The sequence below is a fragment of the Paroedura picta genome, chromosome 8 (genome assembly GCF_049243985.1).
Source record: "Paroedura picta isolate Pp20150507F chromosome 8, Ppicta_v3.0, whole genome shotgun sequence".
NCBI lineage: Eukaryota > Metazoa > Chordata > Lepidosauria > Squamata > Gekkonidae > Paroedura > Paroedura picta.
The window spans coordinates 67,481,859-67,505,232 of NC_135376.1; the positions used below are offsets into that span (position 1 = coordinate 67,481,859).

Sequence of the window (23,374 nt, forward strand, 5' to 3'; positions counted from 1 at the left end):
TTTAATAACTTGTAATGATTTAAAATATGTTCGTGGACACCCTTCCCATAAGATTCTAAAAGTGGCTCACAAAACAATAAAAATGTTAAAAATTAACGTCATTGGAAACAATTCCAAAGTCAAGTAGAAGCAGCACATAATTGGCATTTAGTTTGCCCAAAGTCTGTAGAGATAGGGCATAATATTAATATAAAATTATATAAATAAATTTCAAATGACCCAATCCTAATCAAGTTATAGACAATTTTATATTATAGCATCATGGATGCTTTAAGCTGGTCCTGCATTGAGCAGGGGGTTGGATTAGATAGCCTGTATGGCCCCTTCAAACTATGATTCTATGATTACTGTTATGTCTAACAAGGATAGCCACATTGGTCAGTAATAGCCCAAAATATTTTGGTCTTAAAGATGCCATCGGCATCAAATTTTGTTGTTATATCCAAGAATTCCCTAAAATATGCAGTGACTCTGGCTCTGTTTGGTATTCTTCAGTAACTTATCTGACTGTTACCTGTTCAACCATCAAACTTGCTTGGTCTTCTACACGTTCTGGTGACTTGTACAAAATGGTGTTTAAATTAAGTCGATGGAACGCCATTTTAAGGTATTCACTATATTGTCCGTTGTTATCGAGATAGATGGCTTTTTGCAAATGTTCCATAGCAGCCTCAATTCTGTCTCCCTTTTCTTCAATGTGAGCAATTTCCATGTGAACTTGACAACGTAAAAGTATCAGCATGCTAGGAAACACAACCATAACCATTTTCAATGAAAATGGTTTAAAACTGTTACACCTAGCTTTATATTTATGCAAATCCTAACACTATTAGGATTTCTCCATATTAGAATTTGCCTGGTAATGATGACATTATAGAGTTTAAATACAAGAACTGTTTCTCAAACAGCGGTATAGACTACCTTTTAGATGTTATGACAAATTGCAACTCAATTGAGCTGCAATGGACACACTTGTTTGCTTCTCACTTTTCCTGATAAAGGTTTCCTGATCTAAGACACCTACAAACAACCTGCAATTCCTGGTAAAGTATGAAATCAGGCATTGGAAACTGGAGCAAGGAGCAGGAAGAGCCAAAACAATGTCATCATGTTGGCCAATAAAGGTACTCTGAATCTGAATCATGTTGGCATGAAATCTGCCAAAACTATGGTAAAAGCATGGTGACGTGACATGATATCATTTCCAAGTACTTGGCAGAAGTGGTGAGCCACTTTCCCAGGAACATTTGTTCTCAGCAGCCCCATCATGTGGCAGTAGGAAAAGAGTAGGGAGGCAGGGAAGTTTCCCTAAGATAGACTTTCTTTATTCTCACAGTCCCCTCCTTATTCAGATTTTGATTAATTCCAATTTAGAATCATAGTCTGTGGGAACTGAACCAAGTCCAGTTAACATAGGAGCTTTCATTCAAATATGAATTGTATGAAGGGATGAGTAGGGAAGGTGAGGAGATGAGAGATAAGGGGACCACATGGGCACAATAAACTGTTTTTGTTCCTGTTGTTTCAAATCTCATTTACAGTTTGCCATAACACCTGAATGAAGCCATAATTTTCAAAGTATCCAGGAGAATGTATAATATCCAATTTTATTTTAGATGAATTTGTTCAAGTCTCATAGACAATCTATCAGAGAAAAGTTATATTCTAGCAGTAAAATCATGTTTTGCTTGTACATGGTCCAGGTTAAATTCCTAATACCTCAAGTTCAAATAATTTAATGTAACCAGACTAGCCAAAAACCCTGCCTGACATACTGTACAGCTGTTGCCAATCAAAGCAGCAAGCTTTGTGCTTGATGGATCAATTCTCTGATTCACTATAAAGTTACTCTCGATTCAAAAGTCTGTACACGGGTTACCTAGTATTGTAAAACAACACATTAGAGTGCATATGGTGCCCCAATTTACCTGTCAATCTTTTCCAGAATCTCAGCTATAGCAAGCAATGATTTCCGTACATATTGTTGCAAATTGTGTTGCAGCAATGGTAAACAGAGATTCCACTGGGTAGCACAGACTGCCTGAATAACATTTGAATCTTTCAGACGAATTGCACGAATCAAAATCAGATCAAGTTTCTGTATTACTTTTAGTTGAACCTACAAGAATGAACAATATATTTTACCCATAGAAAGAATGTTCTCTGGATCCCAGAATGTTCTCTGGGATAATACGTCAAAGAAATTGTGCTCCCTATTCACAGACAGCTCACTACAAGGCAGAATTCCCAGTCTCCAGAAACTACCATTGGAAACTCCACTTTCCTCTCCCCTGGTAGCTGGAACATTTTTCTTATTTGCCCCTGGCTATACTGATGCTTTAGAAAAAGGGATTGAGGAGGCTAACGTCTGCATAAAAGCAGTACCAATTAAAGGAATGCAAACAAAGGAATGAACATACCTCAACAACACTTTTAGAATAAGTTGCAATTTTATCTCCAAGTTGTTGTACTTCATAGTCGCATTCCAAGCATTCTAATTCAATTTGCTTTCCTTGGTCCTAATAATAGAAATAAAGTCACTTCAATGAATGCAAATGATCACAGTTCAATTCTAATGCTCTTAGAAGTTTTAATTGCTGAGTGTTTCATTTCTCGTTCTAGGAACAAGTGGGCTGCAGGCACTCTCATATAAGTTTTATTTCACACAATGGCAAAATTACCAGCATTCTGAAAAATGTCACCATATCAGGTAGGCATTTTCGTATTGTGCAAACACTCTAGCCTACAGTTGCATCACCACAACCTTGATGACCATCTGATACGGGTGGAGATTGCCCATTAACAGATATGTGTGCTAGGAGACCTGCTGCCTTCACTAATGTATATTAGTTACTTAACATGCTATTACTTAACATGTGTTTAAGTATCAAGGGGATAGGGCAAGTAGCACAAGGATGGGTACACTTCACAGCCTCTACCTCTTCCATTTCCAGGCCAGACACCAATCAGCACACATGGCTTTGTGAAAGGCAAGGGCTTGTGGAGGCATGACTGGATATAATACGCCATATTGTGGAAGAGCTGTGGTTTTCTTACGGTCTGTTCACTAATCCATTACAAGATGCATGTTACAGCTAGTTCCTGTGCAGTTATGTATAGCATAAGTACAGCATGACCACAACTTTCCCATCTCTAAAACTTATGGATGCCCCATTTAGGTGTAAATTTTAATGTTTTCAAAGATGCATTCCCCTTACTTAGTATTTGCAGTTAATGTTTCTGGGGAACAGTGCCTCCCATGGTCTCTGATAATAATTAACAGGAGATAGCTCTGGTTGGTCAATATGTTATTTTTACTTCAGTGCATGTTATTTCATGTACAAAAGGAAGAAAATGTACCACAGTAAGGACAGCTTCCTTAAAAACACAGCGGTGAAAGAATTAACTAAGACTCACTTTAATCTTAAACTTCTGTAAAGCAGATAGACATGAAAATGCAACAGATACACAGCCTAGACTCAAGGAAAGACGAGCCAATTCCATCAGCAAAGAAAATCTGCAAAAATAGAATAAAAATAGAAACATTTAGAGTAAAACTGGTGATTAATATTATACCTGAGCAAATTAGAACTTGTGCCTTAGAGCAGGTGGAGTGAACATGTGGTCCTCCAGATGTCCATGGACTACAATTCCCATGAGCCCCTGACAGCAAATGCTGGCAGGGGCTCGTGGGAATTGTAGTCCATGGTCATCTGGAGGACCACAGGTTGACTACCCCTGCCTTAGAGGGAGGGACTATGATCTGGGAGACCCTGGTTCATGTCTCCACTCTTTCTGCAGAGCCTTTGGCCGATCACACTCTGAACATACTTTGCAGAATGGTTGTACAGAGTTCATTGGAGAAAAGGTGGAACAAAAATGTACTGGATAGCTAGTGCATTAAGTTGCTATGTAAATGAAACAGAATACTTGAAATAAAATGTGGTATGCATTGTTAGGGAGTCACCCCAACCTCAGGATATGCTGACACTGACCATGGCACCAAGAATTTTCTTGTGTTCCTCTCCACTCTAGCATATCTCTATGGGCATGTACTTACTTGGGTTTTTTTTATTGTTGTTATTGTCTGAAGGAGCCAAAAGTCTTTGTAGTGCTGTATATTTTTACTAGAAGGAAAAGGTTATCTCAGGCAAGAGGATGAAGTACAGCAATTTGCAGAAGCTGTTCAGCAGACAATTTGGTTCACTATGATTGCCTGCCATTTAGAATTTATGTGGATTGTTCACATTTGGGGATTTCATTCCATACAATGAAAAAAAGTTTTTTTTTTTTTGTGAAGGCATAATTTATGTGCCTTCACAAATTTCAACCAATTCTGCTGTCTTTTTAATATATATATCATACAGTCCATTTTCACAAGCAATCTCTAAATCACTCTTTCTTATTCCACAGTTGTTGTTGTTGTTGTTGTTAGGTGCGAAGTCGTGTCCGACCTATCGCGACCCCATGGACAATGATCCTCCAGGCCTTCCTGTCCTCCACCATTCCCCAGAATCCATTTACGTTTGCATCGACTGCTTCAGTGACTCCAGCCAGCCACCTCATTCTCTGTCGTCCCCTTCTTCTTTTACCCTCGATCGCTCCCATTAGGGTCTTCTCCAGGGAGTCCTTCCATCTCATGAGGTGGCCAAAGTATTTCAGTTTCATCTTCAGGATCTGACCTTCTAAGGAGCAGTCAGGGCTGATCTCCTCTAGGACTGACTGGTTTGTTCACCTTGCAGTCCAAGGGACTTGCAAGAGTCTTCTCCAGCACCAGAGTTCAAAAGCCTCAATTCTTTGACGCTCGGCCTTCCTTATGGTCCAACTTTCACAGCCATACATTGCAACTGGGAATACCCTAGACTTGACTAAACGCACTTTTGTTGGCAGGGTGATGTCTCTGCTTTTTAGGATGCTGTCTAGATTTGCCATAGCTTTCCTCCCCAGGAGCAAGCATCTTTTAATTTCTTTGCTGCAGTCCCCATCTGCAGTGATCTTGGAGCCCACTACCTCCATTTCTTCCCCATCTATTTGCCAGGAATTGAGAGGGCCGGATGCCATGACCTTCGTTTTCTTGATGTTGAGTTTCAAGCCTATTTTTGCACTCTCCTCCTTCACCCACAGCAACAGGCTCTTTAGTTCCTCTTCATTTTCTGCCATTAGAGTGGTATCATCTGCATATCTGAGGTTGTTGATATTTCTCCCTGCAATCTTGATCCCAATTTGTGACTCATCTAACCCCGCCTTTCTCACTGTTGGTTCTTGACATGCAGATAGGTTTCTCAAGAGACAAATAAGAAGCTCTGGTATTCCCATCTCTTTAAGAACTTGCCACAATTTGTTGTGCTCCACACAATCAAAGGCTTTAGCATAGTCAATGAAGCAGAAGTAGATGTTTTTCTGGTACTCCCTAGCTTTCTCCATGATCCAGCATATGTTGGCAATTTGATCTCTAGTTCCTCTGCCTCTTTGAAATCCTGCCTGTACTTCTGGATATTCCACAGTAGTGCAGATTAAATGAGTAATGTCTATTTATTCCTCCTTCTCATTAGAGACTCCCCCTTCTGACCATTCCTCAGGTTCTCCTGTCCCCCAAGAGCAGCATTTTGTAGAGATCAGTAGACTGTAGTGAGGAGGAGGAGCCTGGATCAACTCATTGATTAGAATATTTATCAGATTTTTAAAAATGGTTGCTTTTCACTTTCACCAATAAATATTCATGAATGGCGCATCCCGTACTAAAAATATTGTTAGCAACAATTCTGAAAACACACTGCACAGTAATATAAGCCTCCTGAAATGATCTAAGTGGCCTGAAGAATGCAGTCATTGCTCAGAAACTTTGCTTCCCATCACTTTATTTAATAGCCTGCTTTTTTCCCCTCTGAAACTCAAGGTGGATTACACAGTATAAAACAAAGCAATCAGGTAGTATGAAATTTTCAAGAAATGATACAATAGGATTAGGATTATACAAATAAGGGGGAAATGCAGAAAGGCAAAAGTAAATTCTGTATTGGTTGAAAGCAGCAAAATGAAATCTGAGTCACAGTCCATGGGTTCCCAATTAAGATTGTTAATTCTGCATCTTAATTCTTAACAATCCCCTTGAGGAGCCTTTTTGGTAAATTTATAAAATAAACAGTAAATTTATGAAGAAGACAAATTACAGTATTGAAAACGAGTTACATAATCCGGGACTTGTTTTGACTCTGGCACATTCTTAATAAATATTACAGAACCTTTGCCATTATTAGCTTGGCTTTTTCAGCTTCTCTTTATGTCACTTGGCTGCTGAGTTACTCCTTGACTGACACCTTATAAAGTAAGTCTGTTATTTTTATTGGGTCCTTGGGAAGGAGCCTTCTTTAAGCGCCGGAAGAGATTGTGGCCAAAAGGCAAATGATAAATGATAATTTGGCCTGACCTGATTATTCTCCTGATCACAATAAATAATAAATAACAATCAATAAAACAGATATGGACAGAGCTGCCAAAACTTTAACACATCGAACTTACTTTTCGTTAGCAGTTAGTTTCTTTCTATTCTCTTTCAACAATTCATATATATGAGTCAATTCTGCACCAGCTGTTTCTGGAATCTCATTTGCATCTAACTGTCTGCAAGTACATAGGACATGTAGATGGTTAACAAATTAGGGGGGGGAAGCATTTTTTAAATTTTATATTTGGATTTGTATGATTGTCCTTCCGGATACTGGCTTAGAGCAGTTTACAATATATAAGGATTGCATTATAACATTAGACAATTAAAACAGTTAAAACAATTTAAAAGTATAAAGTGCATAGGATTCCATCGCCGCTGGAATAAGCTCTACGGGGGGTGGGCATAGCCAGCCAGGTGGTACCTCAGGTTCATGGGACCCAGACCACTAATGGTCTTGAAGGTTAAAACCAAAACCTTGAACCTGATCCAGAACTCAACCAGGGGTCAATGCAACTGCCTGAGAACAGACTGAATGTGGGCTCTCCATGGTGTTGTGGTGGGAACCCATGCCACTGCATTTTAAACCAGTTGCAATCTCTGGATAAGAGACAGGCCCTGCAGAGTGTGTTACAGTAACCCAGCCTAGAGGTGACCATTGCATGAATCACTGTGGTAGGTGTTCAGAGGACAGGTAGGGTGCTAGTAGTTTAGCTTGGCAAAGATTGTAAAACACCAGCTGTGCTACTTTGGCGACTTGGGTCTCCATAGATAGGGATGTATCAAAAATCATACCTAGTGGATTGTGTAGCCATCAGTTACACACCATCTAGGGTGGGCAAGCACACTTTCTCTCCTGGGCCTTGAAGGGTATCCACTGCTGGATATGAATTCTGCCACATTTCTCCTCCATCAAGGTGATTTATGAGCAGAATATGAATCAAACAAAAATAATTCAAATAACTATACTTTTCTTTTCTTCCTCTAGTCGTTGGGTCTATAATCTTACTGAACCTGAGTTTGGAATTCTGAGGATAAGATGGCTGCCACAGATGGTGATGGGGTTCTGAGCCAATCACTAGCATCTTCCTGTGATGACGGAGTGCTCCTAAGTTCTTCAGAAGCACCTCCTGCTCCAACGAGATGGAGGAAAGCCAGAAATGTCTTTTCACTTTGGAGAAAACACTTTTTTTGGAGAAGCACATGGGTGCTAAGAGGCAACCACCATGATGGTCAGACTGCCATGTTGGGGATCAGTTCTCTAGTTGTTAAAACATCTGGCTTTGTCAAGTGAAAAGATGTAACTCAGCAAAAAACCCCAAGGTTTTAATAAGTGCCTGCCAAATGAAGCTAAGGCAAGAGAAGACATGATACTCACTACAGGTACATTGGTCTGCCTTGTTTAAATCAAGATTGTGGTAAGTCATCACCTGCTCATCTTGGGAAGTATCACAATTGGCACACAAGGTAGCAACTGAGTACAAAATGATCCAAATCATGCATGTAACTTCCCAGCCACTGCTGCTGGATACAAATACGGAGGAGGATCAGGGAGAGAAAAATGGCTCCAGTGCTGCATGGAAATTCTCTCTGTCTCTGAGTACAGCCTGCACCTAGAGTGCCCCCCCCCATTCATTCTTGGCCCTTCAGATCCAAACCCATATCTAGAGATATAGAGGAGACTCAAGACATTCAAGTACAATACTTACGTTTTAATGGTCTGGATTTTATAAATGATCATCAGACTGACCGAATTTTCAATATCTTCTTCTAGGTCTATAGGGTCTACTAATTTGTGACGCACCTACAGATAAGTACAATAGCTTTATCACTGCTTCAAGCAACAGGGACGTATCAGCAGAGAGCAAGATAACAAGGATCAAAATCCTTTTTTAAAAGTTTTTAATTCATGGAGACTGAGGGTATATGCTGTGGCCTGACTGGCTAGTATTCACCAGCTACTATCCTAGTGGTGAATCCAAGAGGGCCAGGTTGCTGTGAAAGATCACCAGTCACCCACTCTCAGCCTAACCTACCTCACACAGGGTGCTTGTGAGGATAAAACAGAAGAGAGGAGAATGATGTAATGTGGAGAAAGGCAAGATACAAAATGAAGTAAATAAATAATAAATATAGCTGAAGACAGGAGTCCATGGTTGGTGGGAAGAAAGGGAAGCAGGGGAAAATGAGAATAGTGGCACTGCCAGGAGAAGGGAAAGAGGAAATGGCATGGAGAGGAGATACAGGGGAAAGTGAACTATTCCTTGCAGATCCTTGCTGGTTCTCCACCACACAACAGGGCATGGCTTAGGTGGCATCACACACTTGGCCAGAGTTTCCCTGAAGAAAAGCTGCCAAAGAAGGAAGGAGAGTAAACTGAAGACAGAGGACAGATAAAAACAGGTTAGTTGGGATAGAGGAGGTACTGGGGAGGAAAAAAATTAGATGTTCCTTCCACAAGACCTTGAAGACCCCCCCCCCCGCTTGTAAGTTATGTTTAGTATTTATGAACATATAGCATGAATGTGCAACAGGATGTATTCCTAGGTACAATTTTGCAACTGACTCTTCTCCCAGTTCACCCCATTCCACCATTCATCACCTGGCTCCGCAGCCCACCTGAGAGAAAGTAATGACCTGTTTCAGGGTCTTAGCCCATTATTTGAAAATCACCATAATGGGTGTTGGTTAAAGAAATGATTAGTAGAACATATCAGACACAGAGCTCCACAGCAATTTTTAAACTGGTATTATACTTTAAGACTATAGTAAGGCAACTTTGCTCAAGGTACTTTTGAGCAGCATGTAATACATGACCTAGTTTTCTTTCCTCTTACAGCTTTATTAATATTACAGCTGTGGGAAGTTCAGTACATTTTTCATTATGAGAGATGTTATGCAAGATATATTCTCCTTTATTCTAGGAAGGGTCATGTGGAAGGAAACAAAATAAGAATGAAAACGGAACAGGACAGCTATCACATAGGTGGAAAAGTTGTACAGAACTTGTTGTAAAAAGGTAAAGGTATCCCCTGTGCAAGCACCGAGTCATGTCTGACCCTTGGGGTGACGTTTTCATGGCAGACTCAATACGGGGTGGTTTGCCAGTGCCTTCCCCAGTCATTACCGTTTACCCCCCAGCAAGCTGGGTATTCATTTTACCGACCTCGGAAGGATGGAAGGCTGAGTCAACCTTGAGCCGGCTGCTGGGATCGAACTCCCAGCCTCATGGGCAAAGCTTTCAGACTGCATGTCTGCTGCCTTACCACTCTGCGCCACAAGAGGCTCCTGTTGTACAGGCACATATTTGATATGCAATACTCTCATTAACAACTGCATTCAACAGGGTTTATTTCTGAGAATTAAAATCTATTTTTCCCAGGGGCTAGCAATGAAGCACTAAATAGTTGGTTGTACCCATTACTTCATGTCATATACGTAATAAACAAAATATGGACAAAACAGACTATAATAAAGTGCTAGTTTACTTTAATCTATACTGTTCTATACCACTTTATAGAAATGCAGATAATCTAAGCCACCAGGGACAGTCCCTTGAATTTAAAAATGGTATTTTTGTTAAAAGGTTCTGAATTAATACTATGGGGGGGGGGGGAATAGCCTCTGAGGAAAGAATTTACAGCTATGAGCTCAATTATTAAATTAGCCAGGTTTTTAAGAATTCTGTCTTGGTCATTGAGACAGTTGGCAATTGTTATTTTAGTCTAAGAAATGGCAGTTCTCTACCATCCGTGTGTGGAAGGCACAGTTGGCCCGTGCCCCCCCCCCCAAAAAAAATGCTGCAGCTCTCTCAAGCCCCCGTGGATGCAAGAACTGTTCAGAAGACCCTGGTCAGCACATTTATATCTCAGAAAGTGCCCTCCACCCTTAAAGCTTTGTGGGCATAACATCACCACGATGTTGCATTCCAACAATTGCTACTGCTAGCTAAACAATCATGACCCTTCCTATACTGCAGGATCAGTCTTGTCCGGCAGTCCAAAATGAAACTACAGAGTTCCAAGGCAACAGTAACTACAGTATATCCACTGATAGATGAATCTCACTTCGTGGGAATCCACAAGGAACGAGAGAGGAGAGATATAAGGATCGAAAGAACGGTTAGTGATGCCAGTTTTCTGACCATGCACAGAATGCTAACTTGTAATTGTTCTTATTACTATTATGAATCACTGTCCTTGTGTCTTTTGATTCTTTCCAGGCAACCCTCTAACAAAGATAAAGGATAGAATGCACCCATTCACAGGGTAGTGCCAACCAGCTTACAGTATAATCAACAGTGTGCATCTAGCTGCTCTGTTGTGAGCTTCCAGCTCTCTCATTTTAGCCTGGCTCATGCACCATTGCAGGCAGTTCTTTGAACAGCACTGCCATATCTATTATCAACACTGCAGCTCTGCGTGTGATTCTGCTTTCTGTCAGTACAGCTTGCTAGATCAAGAGTGCTGGTGACCCCATTTATCTGACCTGCATTCATCCGACTTGTATTCTCCTACTATTGATGTCTTCTGCCAGTAGCTGAAGACTTTCCTGTTTTCATCTGGAAAACCTTCAATAATGATTACTGGCCATCCTCCCTGGTTCTGATGCTATATGCATATGTGTTTTTATTGAACTATTTTAAATTGTAAATGTTTTAAACTGTAATGTTTTACTGTTCTCACGTTGACCCGTTGGGGTGGAAGGGTGGCATAAAAATGTCATAAAGAAATGCTTTTAAAAAATTTATGAATTCAGAACTCTATTCTTAATGTAAGTTAATTCATGTTTGGATAGCTTTAGAGCTGTGTCTGCCTTAATGACGATAAGAAGATGGGGATGAATCTCTGTTCTCTGCTCATCACTAACTTCAGCTGTCTTCAGCATGGCACTCACACTGTGATCAAGCTGAAAGTGTTCCCTATTATCTGTAAAGCTGTGTTTTAGTAAGGGGGAGGGGGAGGCTACTCTGGGCTCAAAATCCTCTGGTCACTGCTGGTGTAAAAGCAACCACACAGTCTAAGTGATGAGGGGGGAGAACAGTCATTAGCCTTGTGCAACAGAGAGATGGCTATATGGGAGTTAAACAAAATGACTGGAGGCTGAGCCAATCAGCTCATCCCTGCTGATTTAGTTTCATGTTAGCAATGCTTAGGACTCCTGTCAAAGAGTGGAGCTCCACCAAGAGTCAGAAAAGACGAGCTGATTCCTTCTCCCCTTCCCACTACAGCCATTCATCCAGCATAGCTATTGGTGTACATGAATCTCTCCACCTAGGTAGTACATTTCCCATGGTTGGAAAGAGCTCCATTGGGGAAGTGAAAGTGGGAAGGTAGTCAGCTCTTTCCACTGACGGTTCATGGAATACAACCCATAGTATTTCAGTGATCTTTAGTATCACATATCACAATGCACTATTCAAATCACCTTGGTACACCCTTGACTTTATTTCTTGTTTTATGAGTATATTACAATCCATTTTGTACTTCCCTTGCAGCAACATCATTTTATTATAGATCAGAAATGGTTTTAGGTGAGATCAGTTCTGCAAAGGACTACAATAAACATGAGTTCAATCAAGGTCTTTAAGGGTGTCACTCTGTTTAGGATTGCAATATAAACTGTGAAGCATCTAGGTGAAGATTTCACTCCTAAATTGCTTTTTATATAGTATTCAAAAGTTACCATTAGTGAAAATATTGTTTTATATCTCTCTGGAACATTTTCTTTAATGAATTCTTCTGCAGTAGGCAAAAAAATCATAGCATCCTCTATTCTGGAAGCATCCAGGAAACATTCAAGCAACTCTCTGTAAGGTAAACAAAAACACAGCATTTTGCAAGACTGCTATAAATTACAAATACTATTAAACCATTATACAGTGCACTCAAAACCTACACATTATTTTATTAAAATACATTTATCAAAGCTGTGTACAGAACCAGAGATATTTTTGCTTAGTTCTTAATTTGCATTTCTTAACCCAAAATTCAGACCTTTTACCAGGGTTGCTAGCTAGTGGCTGTAATCTAGCAGGAGATTGGAAAGGTGGAGACATGACACTTCCTGGGTGACATCATCACATCCTGGTGACACACTAGAATATAGCAGACATACCACTGTTTTACCACAGAGTTTCCAAGTGAATCCTAGAATGTCATGAAGATGAGAGGATGTTACTTTACGGCACGTCCAGGAAGAAAACCCAAAAGAGGAAAGTGTTATGAAACAAAAAGCAACAAACCTAACCAACAAGCCATTACGGCCCAACATTTGCTTTCATACAGGCACAGAAGCTACTGACGCATACCAGAACCTTTTAGCAGCTTTGGAGAAGGATGCTTATGCTTGAGAAATGGACATCTCCTGTCAGCTCCATTTTAATTGATCTTATTATTCATAGAGAATACATTGAATTTTGAACAATCTCACCCATTGCTATCTGCATTCTCTACAGCATGACATGTGTGTTCAGGATCAGACCTCTGAGGAAGTCTTATTTTGGGGTCGAAACGCATCAAGACTACCACGGCATGGTGCACATTATGTTATTTCAATGATTAACCTATGGGCTTTGTCAATGTTTTTAATTTTTTAACTTTATAAACTGTGCACACTAAATGATAAGTTGATTGTTTATAGTTTGTGGACACCTAACCTTTATGGTCCTCTCCAGGAAGTGGCATCACTTCTTTGCAAGCCACCAGTTTTCATGCCATTCCTCCCGCCACCAACCTATCAAATGACAGTGGGGGCATGGGCTGGCATACATGTAACCCAAATAAAGAAAGTTTAGGTGGCAAGCTTACATTTACTTAAACAGAAGTAAATTCTATTACTTTTCATGGGACTTATTGTGAAGTAAACACTCATGATTTGAGCTGCTAGCATATGTTCCAAAAAACTGAGCAGTGACTTAACAATGGTCCACTGGTACAAACATCCCTGTAGAGCAAATTGTTCACGTAGGTGGGGGCTTTGCAATTCCAAACTTATTTCAATTGGCTTTACATCTGTCTTTGAGAACACTGGTTCCCATGAATGATGAATGGAAGCAGCAAAAAAGCAAAGGGGCCAGGAAAAAATGGTGATAGAATGGATGAGAATGAAGCAAGAAGAGTCTTCAGGCCTCACCCTGGCCAATCGTCAAGCTCTCATCAGTCATATCTCATTCAGAACTGAGTTGGTTCTGTTAATTACATATACATGAACCAGTTCTATGGATTTTTTTCTAGAAGTGTGGCTAGAGCCACATCAGCTTATGTAATCAAATACCATGTTTTTGAGAAAGCCAGGTAAAAGCACCAATTTCCTTTCATAGATTTGTACTCAAGGCTGTCAGATAAACATTTCAGATAATTCTAAAACAAGCTGGACACAGAGCTGTCCAGAGGCTGCAGATCTAACGAGCAGGGGGCACAGATGCGTTTACAAATTCTCTTAGAACTTCACTTTGCTCTCTGATGCAATTGCTACAAGTTACTTCAGCACATTATAATGTCAGTAACCAACCGTAATTTCCAACCATTTCCCCAACTTTGTTGACACTGACAATAGACGTAAGAGTCAATAAATATAAGACAGACCTGGGAGGAGGAAAGAAGAGGGGTACAACTCCTTCTGTTGAAGCCAATAATGTTGGAATATTCCCTACAGAACAAGCAGTCTGATTGCTCAGGACTAAAACTCCAGGTGGATTTTGGGGACAGGACTCCACTCAAGGATACAAAGGTGTACTTCTGGCATACACCATATGTGTACAGTAAAGTAAAATGGCTAATGGGTGATCGGGAAGAAGGAAAGAGTACCTTTGGTTCTGCAGCATGCATTCAATTTTAAAAGGATAATTGAGACAATATCAATTGATTTTTCATAGCAATCTAAATTAGATTATATATAACATTTGATTGATTGGAGAATTACTTGACAGGGGTTCTTAATTATTTATCAGAATATGAATTTGGAAAGGTGTTGAATCTGATGTGGGGTTTGTGCTGTTGCTCCAGCATAAACTGCTGTTACTCCAGCATGACAACAAGTTTTGCCGGCATAGGGCTCAGTTGGCTCCAAATCCCACCCACGGCCCAGAATGCTCTGTTAATCTAGGAAGAACTATCTTTAACATCAGACAAAAATCTGACATCATCATGATTTCCCCATGAACACAATGGCCTCAAACTGCTTCATCTGAAAGAGACAGTAATCTGACTGGCAACAAAAGAACAACATGTCTGATCTGTTTAGGTCAATGAAAAAATATCCAGGATGAAGCTGGCATCTCTGCAGGTGTGTGTCAAGGAAAAAAGTAATAAGGATGAACAAGTTGCTATAGAGGGATTAGGAATACAGCAAAATAGGAAAAACAGTCAGAAATCAGTTTGCAGTTGGAAAATACACTGAATATATGCAATGTATTAGACTCCCTTAATTTCCAGTGCAATCTATCAAATTGTCAGTGCAATCTAAATATATACCAGTTTAAGTCCACTTATTTCAGTGGTCTTACGGGTAACATTCCACATGGCACTGCACTGACAGAGTAAGTAAGTGTCACAGGGGAAAAGGAGACACTGTAATCATTTAGCCTGAGATGAACTGTTCGTGGATTAGTAATTTACAAGCAAAAACAGCTCCAGCAGTTTGTTGTCCCTCAACAAAAATATGAGAGTGCAAGCCTAAACAGTTCCATGCAGAAGTAAATTCCATTTTGTTCAATCAGGCTTACTCCAGTAAAGAATTCTTAGGATTGCAACCTTGATGTAATAAGCATCACCAACAACCAAGTGTTAAAGTTTTCATGTTCAGTTCAATAACCGTACACATTAATAACTAGGCTTTAAATTATAATACATTCCCAGTTTCTTTTTCTTTCTTTCTTTTTTTTAGTTATGCATTCATTGGCATCTTCTGGTTATTATACCTGCAATCCAAACAGCTACATAACCAAATCAATGTGCTCACCAATGTTTTCAACTCATTTCCCCTCACCTCCCACCCTGATCCCAGCATGTGAGAAGTCACATCTGAATCCTGGGGCAGCTGTGAACCTTCAAGTAAAACGTTAGATATGAGATTTTAGAAATAAGCAATAAAGTAAATAAACATTCATAAGCGGGTTGTGATGGGGGTGGGAGACTCTTGAGGTCATACTGAGCTAATGCAAGTGCTAAGCACACCCAAAGAAATTTTACTTGACTGGATGTTTTGAATCCAGGTATTTTGATAGTATTCATTATCTGGGGTTGCTTTACCCTATGCATATCTTGAAACACTGATAAAATTCATGTGTGTACACAGCATTTTGAAAAAAAAAGCTTTGAATATTCTTGTAAATATTTTCTAAAGAAGAACTAGAGTCTCATCAATCATTACATCACAGTCTTCATTACTGAGCTAGTCAGTGTATTTGCTACTTAACCAGAATGATTCTAAGTCATGTCACCAAAAATAATTTCCAAGTCCAATGATGCCATTTTACCAATTTAATTATTTTATGAAAACCTATGAAAAACCAATATATAGAGTTGCAAAAATCCAGTAGCAACCAAATGATAACCAATTGCCACAGAACAATTTCCCCCCTAAAATAGCATAAAAAATAATAGATGGCTTGTTGGATTGGACCATTGGTCCCTCTACTCCAGCATCCTGTTTAACAGAGAGGCCAACCAGTTACCTTAGAGCAGGCTTTATCAACCAGGTTTTTGTGAAACCCTGGAGTTCCTTGACAGCCCTGGAAGGGTTTCCTGAATGGGTGGGAGTTAATTTAAATATATTTATCAGATGATATATGGTCATGTCAACCTTGCCCTCCCCTCCCAAAACAGCCAATGATGGGTCTGGAGAGGGTGGGAAGGGGAGGGGCCCTGGGTGGGCAGGTATACAGCTATGCTTCCCAACCACATTCTGCATGATCATGCCACTTCTGTTGTTTCTCAAAGTCTAAAGAATGTTTTAGGGGGTTTTCAACAGTAAAATCATTGAGAAGGGCTGCCTTAGAACGTCAACAAAGAGGCCAATTCAACTTACATCATGAGTTCTGCCGTCCAGTCCTTGTCTTGATCATCAGGGTGATTCAGTGCAAATACAATTTGGGACAAGCTTGGAATCAGAAAATGCCGAAAACTGGGTTTTAAAAATGGCCTTATAATCCTCCAGTAAACAACTGAAGCATTATGTATCAAAAAATAGTACCTGCAAAAAAAAGTACACATTAAGATATTACCATCTTCTAAAACAGAAATAGGCAAGGAACGGCCTCTGGACTTTAATATCAAGTCTCACCCTCTGAACTACACAGCAAAGAGGGTAAGTTGGCAACGACTTCCATTCAAGCCAAAGAAATTGAGAGAATTTCCCTACCTAGTCAAACAGGGAGTTAGTTCTGAAGAGTGCAGAAATCCCTGGTGTGATGTGGTTAGAAGCTGCCTTTAGAGATATTTTAAGGGTCAGTTAAAAACTCAAGGCAAGTACTGATGTTTCAAGAGGTGTTTGGGTACTGGAAAGAGTATACCAGCCTTCTGGAAATCAAGAGTCAGAGAAAACGCAAAGAAAGTATACTGAAGTGTTGCAGAAAATAGTGGAACAAAAGCCTCTCAACATAAAGATTTGACTAACAGTGAATAGCTTAAGAAACTCTCATTAGCCTGAAACATAATAATTAAAATCTGTGTGTGTACTGGTTTTAACTCCAGATTTCCCCTCTATGTTGAATATAATATTTTGTTAATTTTGTTAATTTTGAATTTCAAAACATCTCAAGTACCATTTTCAGTGGTTTAAGTGGGCTCCTGACCCTTCCCCTCAGGTTACTGGGCTGAGCCAACAGCCAAAATATTCTACTGTGACACAGTGAGCCAGCTAGATTTCTTCAGCAAAGAAGAAAACACATAACTATGGCAGCTCAGTCAGTAAAGAGACAGAAAAACAGAGGGAAAATCTTATCTCTGAGGGAGGTAAGTTGACAGAGTGTCATAAGTACCTAAACAGGTAGCCTGGCATGGAGTCAGGATGATATTGTTCAAAATAGTCAAAATAGAGATCTGTTATCAAAGACTCACCTTCCCTCCCCTATTGCAAAGTCTACTGCTTTCACCAGGTTCGTAACAAATTTTTCAAATTGTTCCTAAAACAGTATTAAAAACATTTCAACTGAGAGCAAGAAAAAGCTTTGATTACCACTCATTCTGGTCAATTCATTTATTGCAAATGTTGGAGTTTCTACAAACACACAGGCTACCCTGCCATGAAAAGATTTACCATCCTTTTGAATGGAAGGTGCAGATCTGTCTGCACTTTCTTTTACGTGCACAAGTTGTGCGTACAGGATGCTTCAATGAATATATGGATTGGATCAAAAGTGTTTTACAGCTAAGAAGTTCCATCACTTCAACCAGAACTTTCCATATTGGAAAAAAAAACATCAACAATTAACATTATTAAAATGGCCTCACCTTTTGGTTGAACTACTCAGTGAACATGTGTTTTCCAAACATGAGCACGCAAAGAAAGGTTATTGGAGTGGGAATACTCTTTTGTAAAAAACAAAATCTGACAACAATTTATCCTTTGCCCTGTAGCCCATTTACCATTTTTAATCCAGCCAAGCTTGTTTTCAGTTTCATAATACATTTGAAGGACAATGGGGAAAGGGACTCAAGGGAAGCAGTTGCGGAAGAGATTCACTACGTAGGAGGAAGGTTACCCCCCCCCCCCATTGCACTGCCCTGGCATTAGTGCTTTGTAACAAAGAAAGGATTCGGAACCCAATGTTTATCATTTAACAGAGTCTTGCTTGTAAATGTATCCATTCATTCACAACTAAACCTTTACAGTTAACAATATCAAAACTCTCACAGCATGTACTTACCAAGTTATCAGTAGACACAGGAGTGTATAATTGGCTCTGACACAAGTATGCTCTACCCAAAAACTGGGTAACTGGAGGCCTTCCTTTAAAATACATTTGTAGACATTCATTGCTCATTTCTAGAAATCCCATCTAGATTTAAACATATTTCTTTGTGTAATTATAATGAAAAAAAATCCAACAAAGAAAATGCTATTCACCAACCTAACAAATGTACTGTTACCTGAAGTGCTTGTTCCGCACACAAAACATACAAGTCAGAGCAGAAACTCTCTGAGGAATCAAGGGCTGATTTTCCTTCATTAGCAGATTTAATCAACTCATAAGTGTCTTGTAAAGCTTCTGTGTCTTAAAAAGAAGAACACCGAAATTAGGTGAAAGAATATTTTGCTTCAGTCTATAGGAGAATAGACTAATTTTGATTAATAATGTACATAGAACAAAGTTTGAGTCCAGTGGCACCTTTAAAACCAACAATGTTTTATTCAAAGTACTAGCTTCCTAAGAACGTGCCTTCAAAGGGCCCCCTCCCCTAGCCCCCAGCCAGGCAGCTTTAGGTGGCTTTGGTCCGCAGCTCACAGCCGGATAAAGTGGGGAGGGTGGAAGCTGGCTAGCTCCTTAGCAGGCAGTCAGCAGGTCAGGAGGCCCTCATTAGCAGTCACAGCCTAGCAGGCCAAGAGGCCCTCATTAGCAGGTCCTGCTTAGCAGGCCAAGAGGCCCTCGATAGCAGGCCCTCCACCACGACCCTGTGCCCAGGGCCCTCTCCCCTTACCTGCTGCTGGCTCCAGGCACTGAGGTGTGTCTGAGAGCAAAGAGGCTAAAGTCCAGGGACGGAGGACGGGAGCTGCAGGGGCAGGGCCCTATTGATTGGCCCTATTCCAACTTGGACAGCTGGACACGTTCCATCCCCCAGGCTGTTTCACAAATATATAGAGGAACCATAGATGGATAAGGATATGCTTTCGGGTGCACACACTTTCTGGTGCTGGTTGCTCTCTAGCTTGTACTTCTTACTTGGGAGAATCCACTTTATGCAATTTTCCAGCTAGCATTTTAAAATGGAGGATGTAGCTACCAGTTTGCTGCATGGACGCTGGATGTTGGCAACGTCGTGCAATACGCCTAAAATATGGCATCTGCATAAGGTGAGTATTTCACTATATCAGGTACAGAATAGCCCTGGTTCTTACAATATTTTTACTGTTATGCTATGATTATTGAATAGCCGTGTTGGTCTGAAGTAGCACAATAAAATCAGAGTCCAGTAGCACCTTTAAGACCAACAACGATTTATTCAAGGCGTGAGCTTTTGAGTGCAAGCACCCTTCGTCAGACTATGATCTTCTTACATGACAGAGAATATATAGCAAAAATCAATTCTGCTACATCTGTGTCACAACCAAATACAGCCAATGATAATCCTTTGTCAAAACAGCCAATTAATCCCCTAGAATTCAGTGTACTTTACAGAGAAAAATCAAAATGCTGCAATTAGAGATTCTCAAGATTAGAGGCCGTCAATCACTGTACTACACTGATGCTCACAAAGAAATATATGCTCTACTCAGAGCAATGCATTTACATAGGGCTAAACAGTGAGTCTAAAGTGAATAAAAAGTACCAGTCTAAATAAGTACCAGTGCCATCCAAAATGAACTTCTGCCCTTCTAAGTTTCTATGCATTATCTTCAATGGATTTAGATGGGTGCACTCTGCTCAGGATGATACTGTAAGACTTTTAGCTAACTTTGAGTGGGCATAAATTTGGGCTGAAGCAGTAGAACAAGGTTTGAGTCCAGTAGCACTTTCAAGACCAACAACATTTTATTCAAGGTATAAGCTTTTGTGTGCACAGTACCATCCCACGTGTAAATTATTAGGAAAGAGTATCTAACCCATTAAAATGTACAGAGTAAACATATCCACTAGCACTATACATGCAAACTAATAAATAAATAAATAAATAAATAAATAAACACACACACACACATACACCTAATAATAATTTTTTATTATTTACCTTGGTAATTCTGAGCATCATACAGCTTCTGCCTAATCAGCAACTCCATGTCTTCTTTGCTGAAATCTGTTGACAAGAAGGTTATCAATGCAATTCTCCGTAACAAAAGCTATATTTAAAAAATTGAAACTGATTGAGAAAGACTTTGCAAAGCTTTGGAATGCTATAAACTGGAATGCTATAAACTGGGGACAGGTGCATAGATCATATGAATAAGTGAAATCAGAACAATTAACAAAATAGTCATGCCAATGCTACAGAAATCTCAGGCCAACCCTCTAATGACTTACACTATGGTTTATTTCTTTTTTAAAACAATAAATGTAATTAGAGCAGAAGGCAATACACAAGGACCAAACATGCATAGCAAGTATCTTCAACGAGCTGCCCAAGGGTGTCATAGCAACCATCAATATATTTCCTGACCCCAGCAAGTGGTTTTAGAAAGTGAGTGCAGCCATATGGAGTTGTTGCCCAATAAGACTTCTGAATGGCCACTAGAGAATTAATTGACTGTGCATTTATTTAATCGCTTTGGCAGAAGCTGTCATGTCAGCACATTGATTTGCATTGTGTGAGTGAAGGTAAACAGCAGAAGCCATTTATGGCTGGCTCTGCCTCCAGTAGCAGCCACTTGTGGCTGTGGCCACTATGCTGTGTATAAATTCCACAAGTGCTTGCAGGCTCGAAAAGTTAGGGGACTCCTGATACTATTTCCAGAAGAACTGGAATAAACAAATATTTATTTTTCACTTGAGAAAAACATGACTGAATTATACCCTGGTACATCAATCTCCCTGAGCCACATTGTTTATTTTTCACATTTTATATGTAGAAATACTTTAAATCCCTTACTATATATAGATATATAGAGATATAGCTATAGTGTATATACATATGTATGTATGTGTGTGTGTGGGTGGATGGATAGATGGATAGATATGCATTACTTTGTATAGAATGGAAAGGGTATTTTGTGTTTTTTTTAAAAGATCAAGTTTATATCCACTCCACTCTATATAAATTAATGCATCCTCTATCCATAAAAGCCACATTAGGACCAAGTCCCGCTTTACTTGGCTGCCAAAGGCCAAACAAAATTAGATGCGCCTGCTCAGACCCTCAAATTCTTTGCTGAATGAATATACAGGTAACAAATAACTACATCCTGTGTTGTTCCTCTCCGCTCCACGAGACTTTAGCAACAGGTCTCAGCAAAGGATGGAGCAGAAAAAGCAGGCACCCTCCAGATAACAAACGGTTAACATCTCATTTCCATTCGCCCCTGCCCCTACGTGCCCCCTGCCCTTGACAGCCATCCTCGCCCCACTGGTGGCCTGGGGTGATCTGGGATGCCAAAGAGAAGAGGGGCCCCCTCTCACCCCGTCCCAGGATCCCCGAAACGTCCCGGATGTCTAGCTTCAAGCCCTCCGCTCTTCCGCGTCCCTCGGTCTCCTAGCAACGCCGCATCGGCCCTGCACTCGCACGCGTAGTTCTCTCCGCCTCCCTGCAGTACGGAGCGTCGCTCAGGACACTATTTCTGCCTATGTATAAATGCTTTCTCTCTCCTGGCTGTAGCGTTGGCCGCTGCAGGGTCGAGTACGTGTTCCGCTTCGAGCTTCTCATGCAAATCTTACAGCTTGTCGCCTTCCGTCCTCCTCTTCATGCTTCACTAAAGAATCACTGATTTAGCAATCACACATGGGAGAGTTGCTGTTCATTGCCTCATTTGCCTGTTTATGATTAATGTGCTTGTTCTGCGGCTGCCCAGATGGATGGCTTTGAAATACTGGGACGTTTACTCAGTTAAGACAGCTCCAAACATCTGCCCTAGTCCATGTTAGGCAAATGTGGGCCCTGGTGTCTCCCATACGCTGGCAGAGTTTCACGCTGCAGGAAAGAAGCCAGTGTTTTCAGAAGTAGCAAAAGTCAGTTTGCCGAACTGCATATTTTACTAACCTGTTCAGTATTTTGCCTCAGGTTTTGTCGACTAAATAATCTGTGCCAGAAAGTTTTTAATGTTTTTGTCAAACAATGTGCTATTACCTCCTGGTAGGCTCAGTCACTCACCCCCTGACCCACCTAAACCTGACAGGCTGCATCGCAAATGTGCTGAAAACTGCCATATTTCCTCCCTTGGTCACTCAAAGCCTGGCCCTGTTTGTGTGCACACTACCCCGACAAGACATTGTCATGTCAGCTACTACAACACATCCAAATCAAGCAGAAATAATTTCAGTTAGGCTTACTTTTAATACTGCAGAATCTCTGCTGCAGACTGTTAGTATTATACAAATGATTCACTGTTAAAGACAAATATCTGACTTTCTGACATCCACATGGGGGAGGGGGATCAGCAGTTAATGGTTAATAGATAATGGGTTGGGGGATTCCTGGAGATTTGGGGGGGGGGTGGATCCTGAGGAGTTTCTAACACCAACACATGTCAGGATTATATCTCCAAAAGCTTGGTGGCTAAATCAAATGTCAAAATGGAGGTATCTTTTTTTTTTTTGCAGAAAAAGAATATGTTAGTATGAGTTGGGAAAAGAAGAGGGTTACCAATTGAAGAAATTCCTGGGGATTTGGGGGCAGAGCTTGGGGAGGACAAGATTTGTAAAGGGAAGAACCTCAGCGGTGTATAATGCCATAGAGTCCACCCTCCAGAGCAGTCATTTTATCTAGGGGAATTGATCTCTATTTTCTGCAGTTCAGCTATAATTCTGGGAGATTTCCAAACCCCAACTGGAGGTTGCCAAGTCTAGAAGGGAGCCTGTTTTTAAGAATGCTGGTCTGTTTGAGAATACCTCCATGGTTCTTTATTGCTAGAACTAGCCTATTTTTGTTTTTTAAAATGACATTATTTGTTGCAATGTAATGTGTAATACATAAAAACAAAATATAACTGTAATGGAAGCAGATACTCTTTTACCATGAGCTGACTATGAAAGAACTCAGCCATACACATCTGTTGGTGCCAAGCTCGGGTAAATGCGGAAAGACTCAGCAACCTACTAAGGGTTAAGGAAAGACTTGGCAA

At 40.3% G+C, this 23,374-nt stretch overlaps 1 protein-coding gene across 5 annotated transcripts in view; it reads right to left on the reverse strand.

Annotated features, from left to right (window-relative positions):
• The window catches only part of CFAP46 (cilia and flagella associated protein 46), a 105,328-nt gene extending 83,532 nt beyond the window's left edge, over positions 1-21,796 (reverse strand). For 2 of the 5 annotated variants that reach the window (XM_077350190.1, XM_077350193.1), the window contains exons 1-13: positions 21,717-21,796; positions 20,335-20,400; positions 18,538-18,662; positions 18,315-18,446; positions 17,506-17,570; positions 16,475-16,639; positions 12,131-12,254; positions 8,155-8,249; positions 6,520-6,621; positions 3,418-3,517; positions 2,421-2,519; positions 1,929-2,119; positions 515-743 (exon numbers count right to left, since the gene is read on the reverse strand). In XM_077350190.1, coding sequence (XP_077206305.1) covers positions 515-743; positions 1,929-2,119; positions 2,421-2,519; positions 3,418-3,517; positions 6,520-6,621; positions 8,155-8,249; positions 12,131-12,254; positions 16,475-16,639; positions 17,506-17,570; positions 18,315-18,446; positions 18,538-18,662; positions 20,335-20,383 — 1,476 coding nt within the window. In that variant the 5' untranslated portion in view covers positions 20,384-20,400; positions 21,717-21,796. Of the gene's footprint in view, positions 1-514; positions 744-1,928; positions 2,120-2,420; positions 2,520-3,417; positions 3,518-6,519; positions 6,622-8,154; positions 8,250-12,130; positions 12,255-16,474; positions 16,640-16,807; positions 16,992-17,505; positions 17,571-18,314; positions 18,447-18,537; positions 18,663-20,334; positions 20,401-21,499; positions 21,620-21,716 lie in introns of those variants that run through there. The other 3 variants (XM_077350191.1, XM_077350192.1, XM_077350194.1) reach the window with 3 other exon arrangements.
• Positions 21,797-23,374: the final 1,578 nt, after the last annotated feature.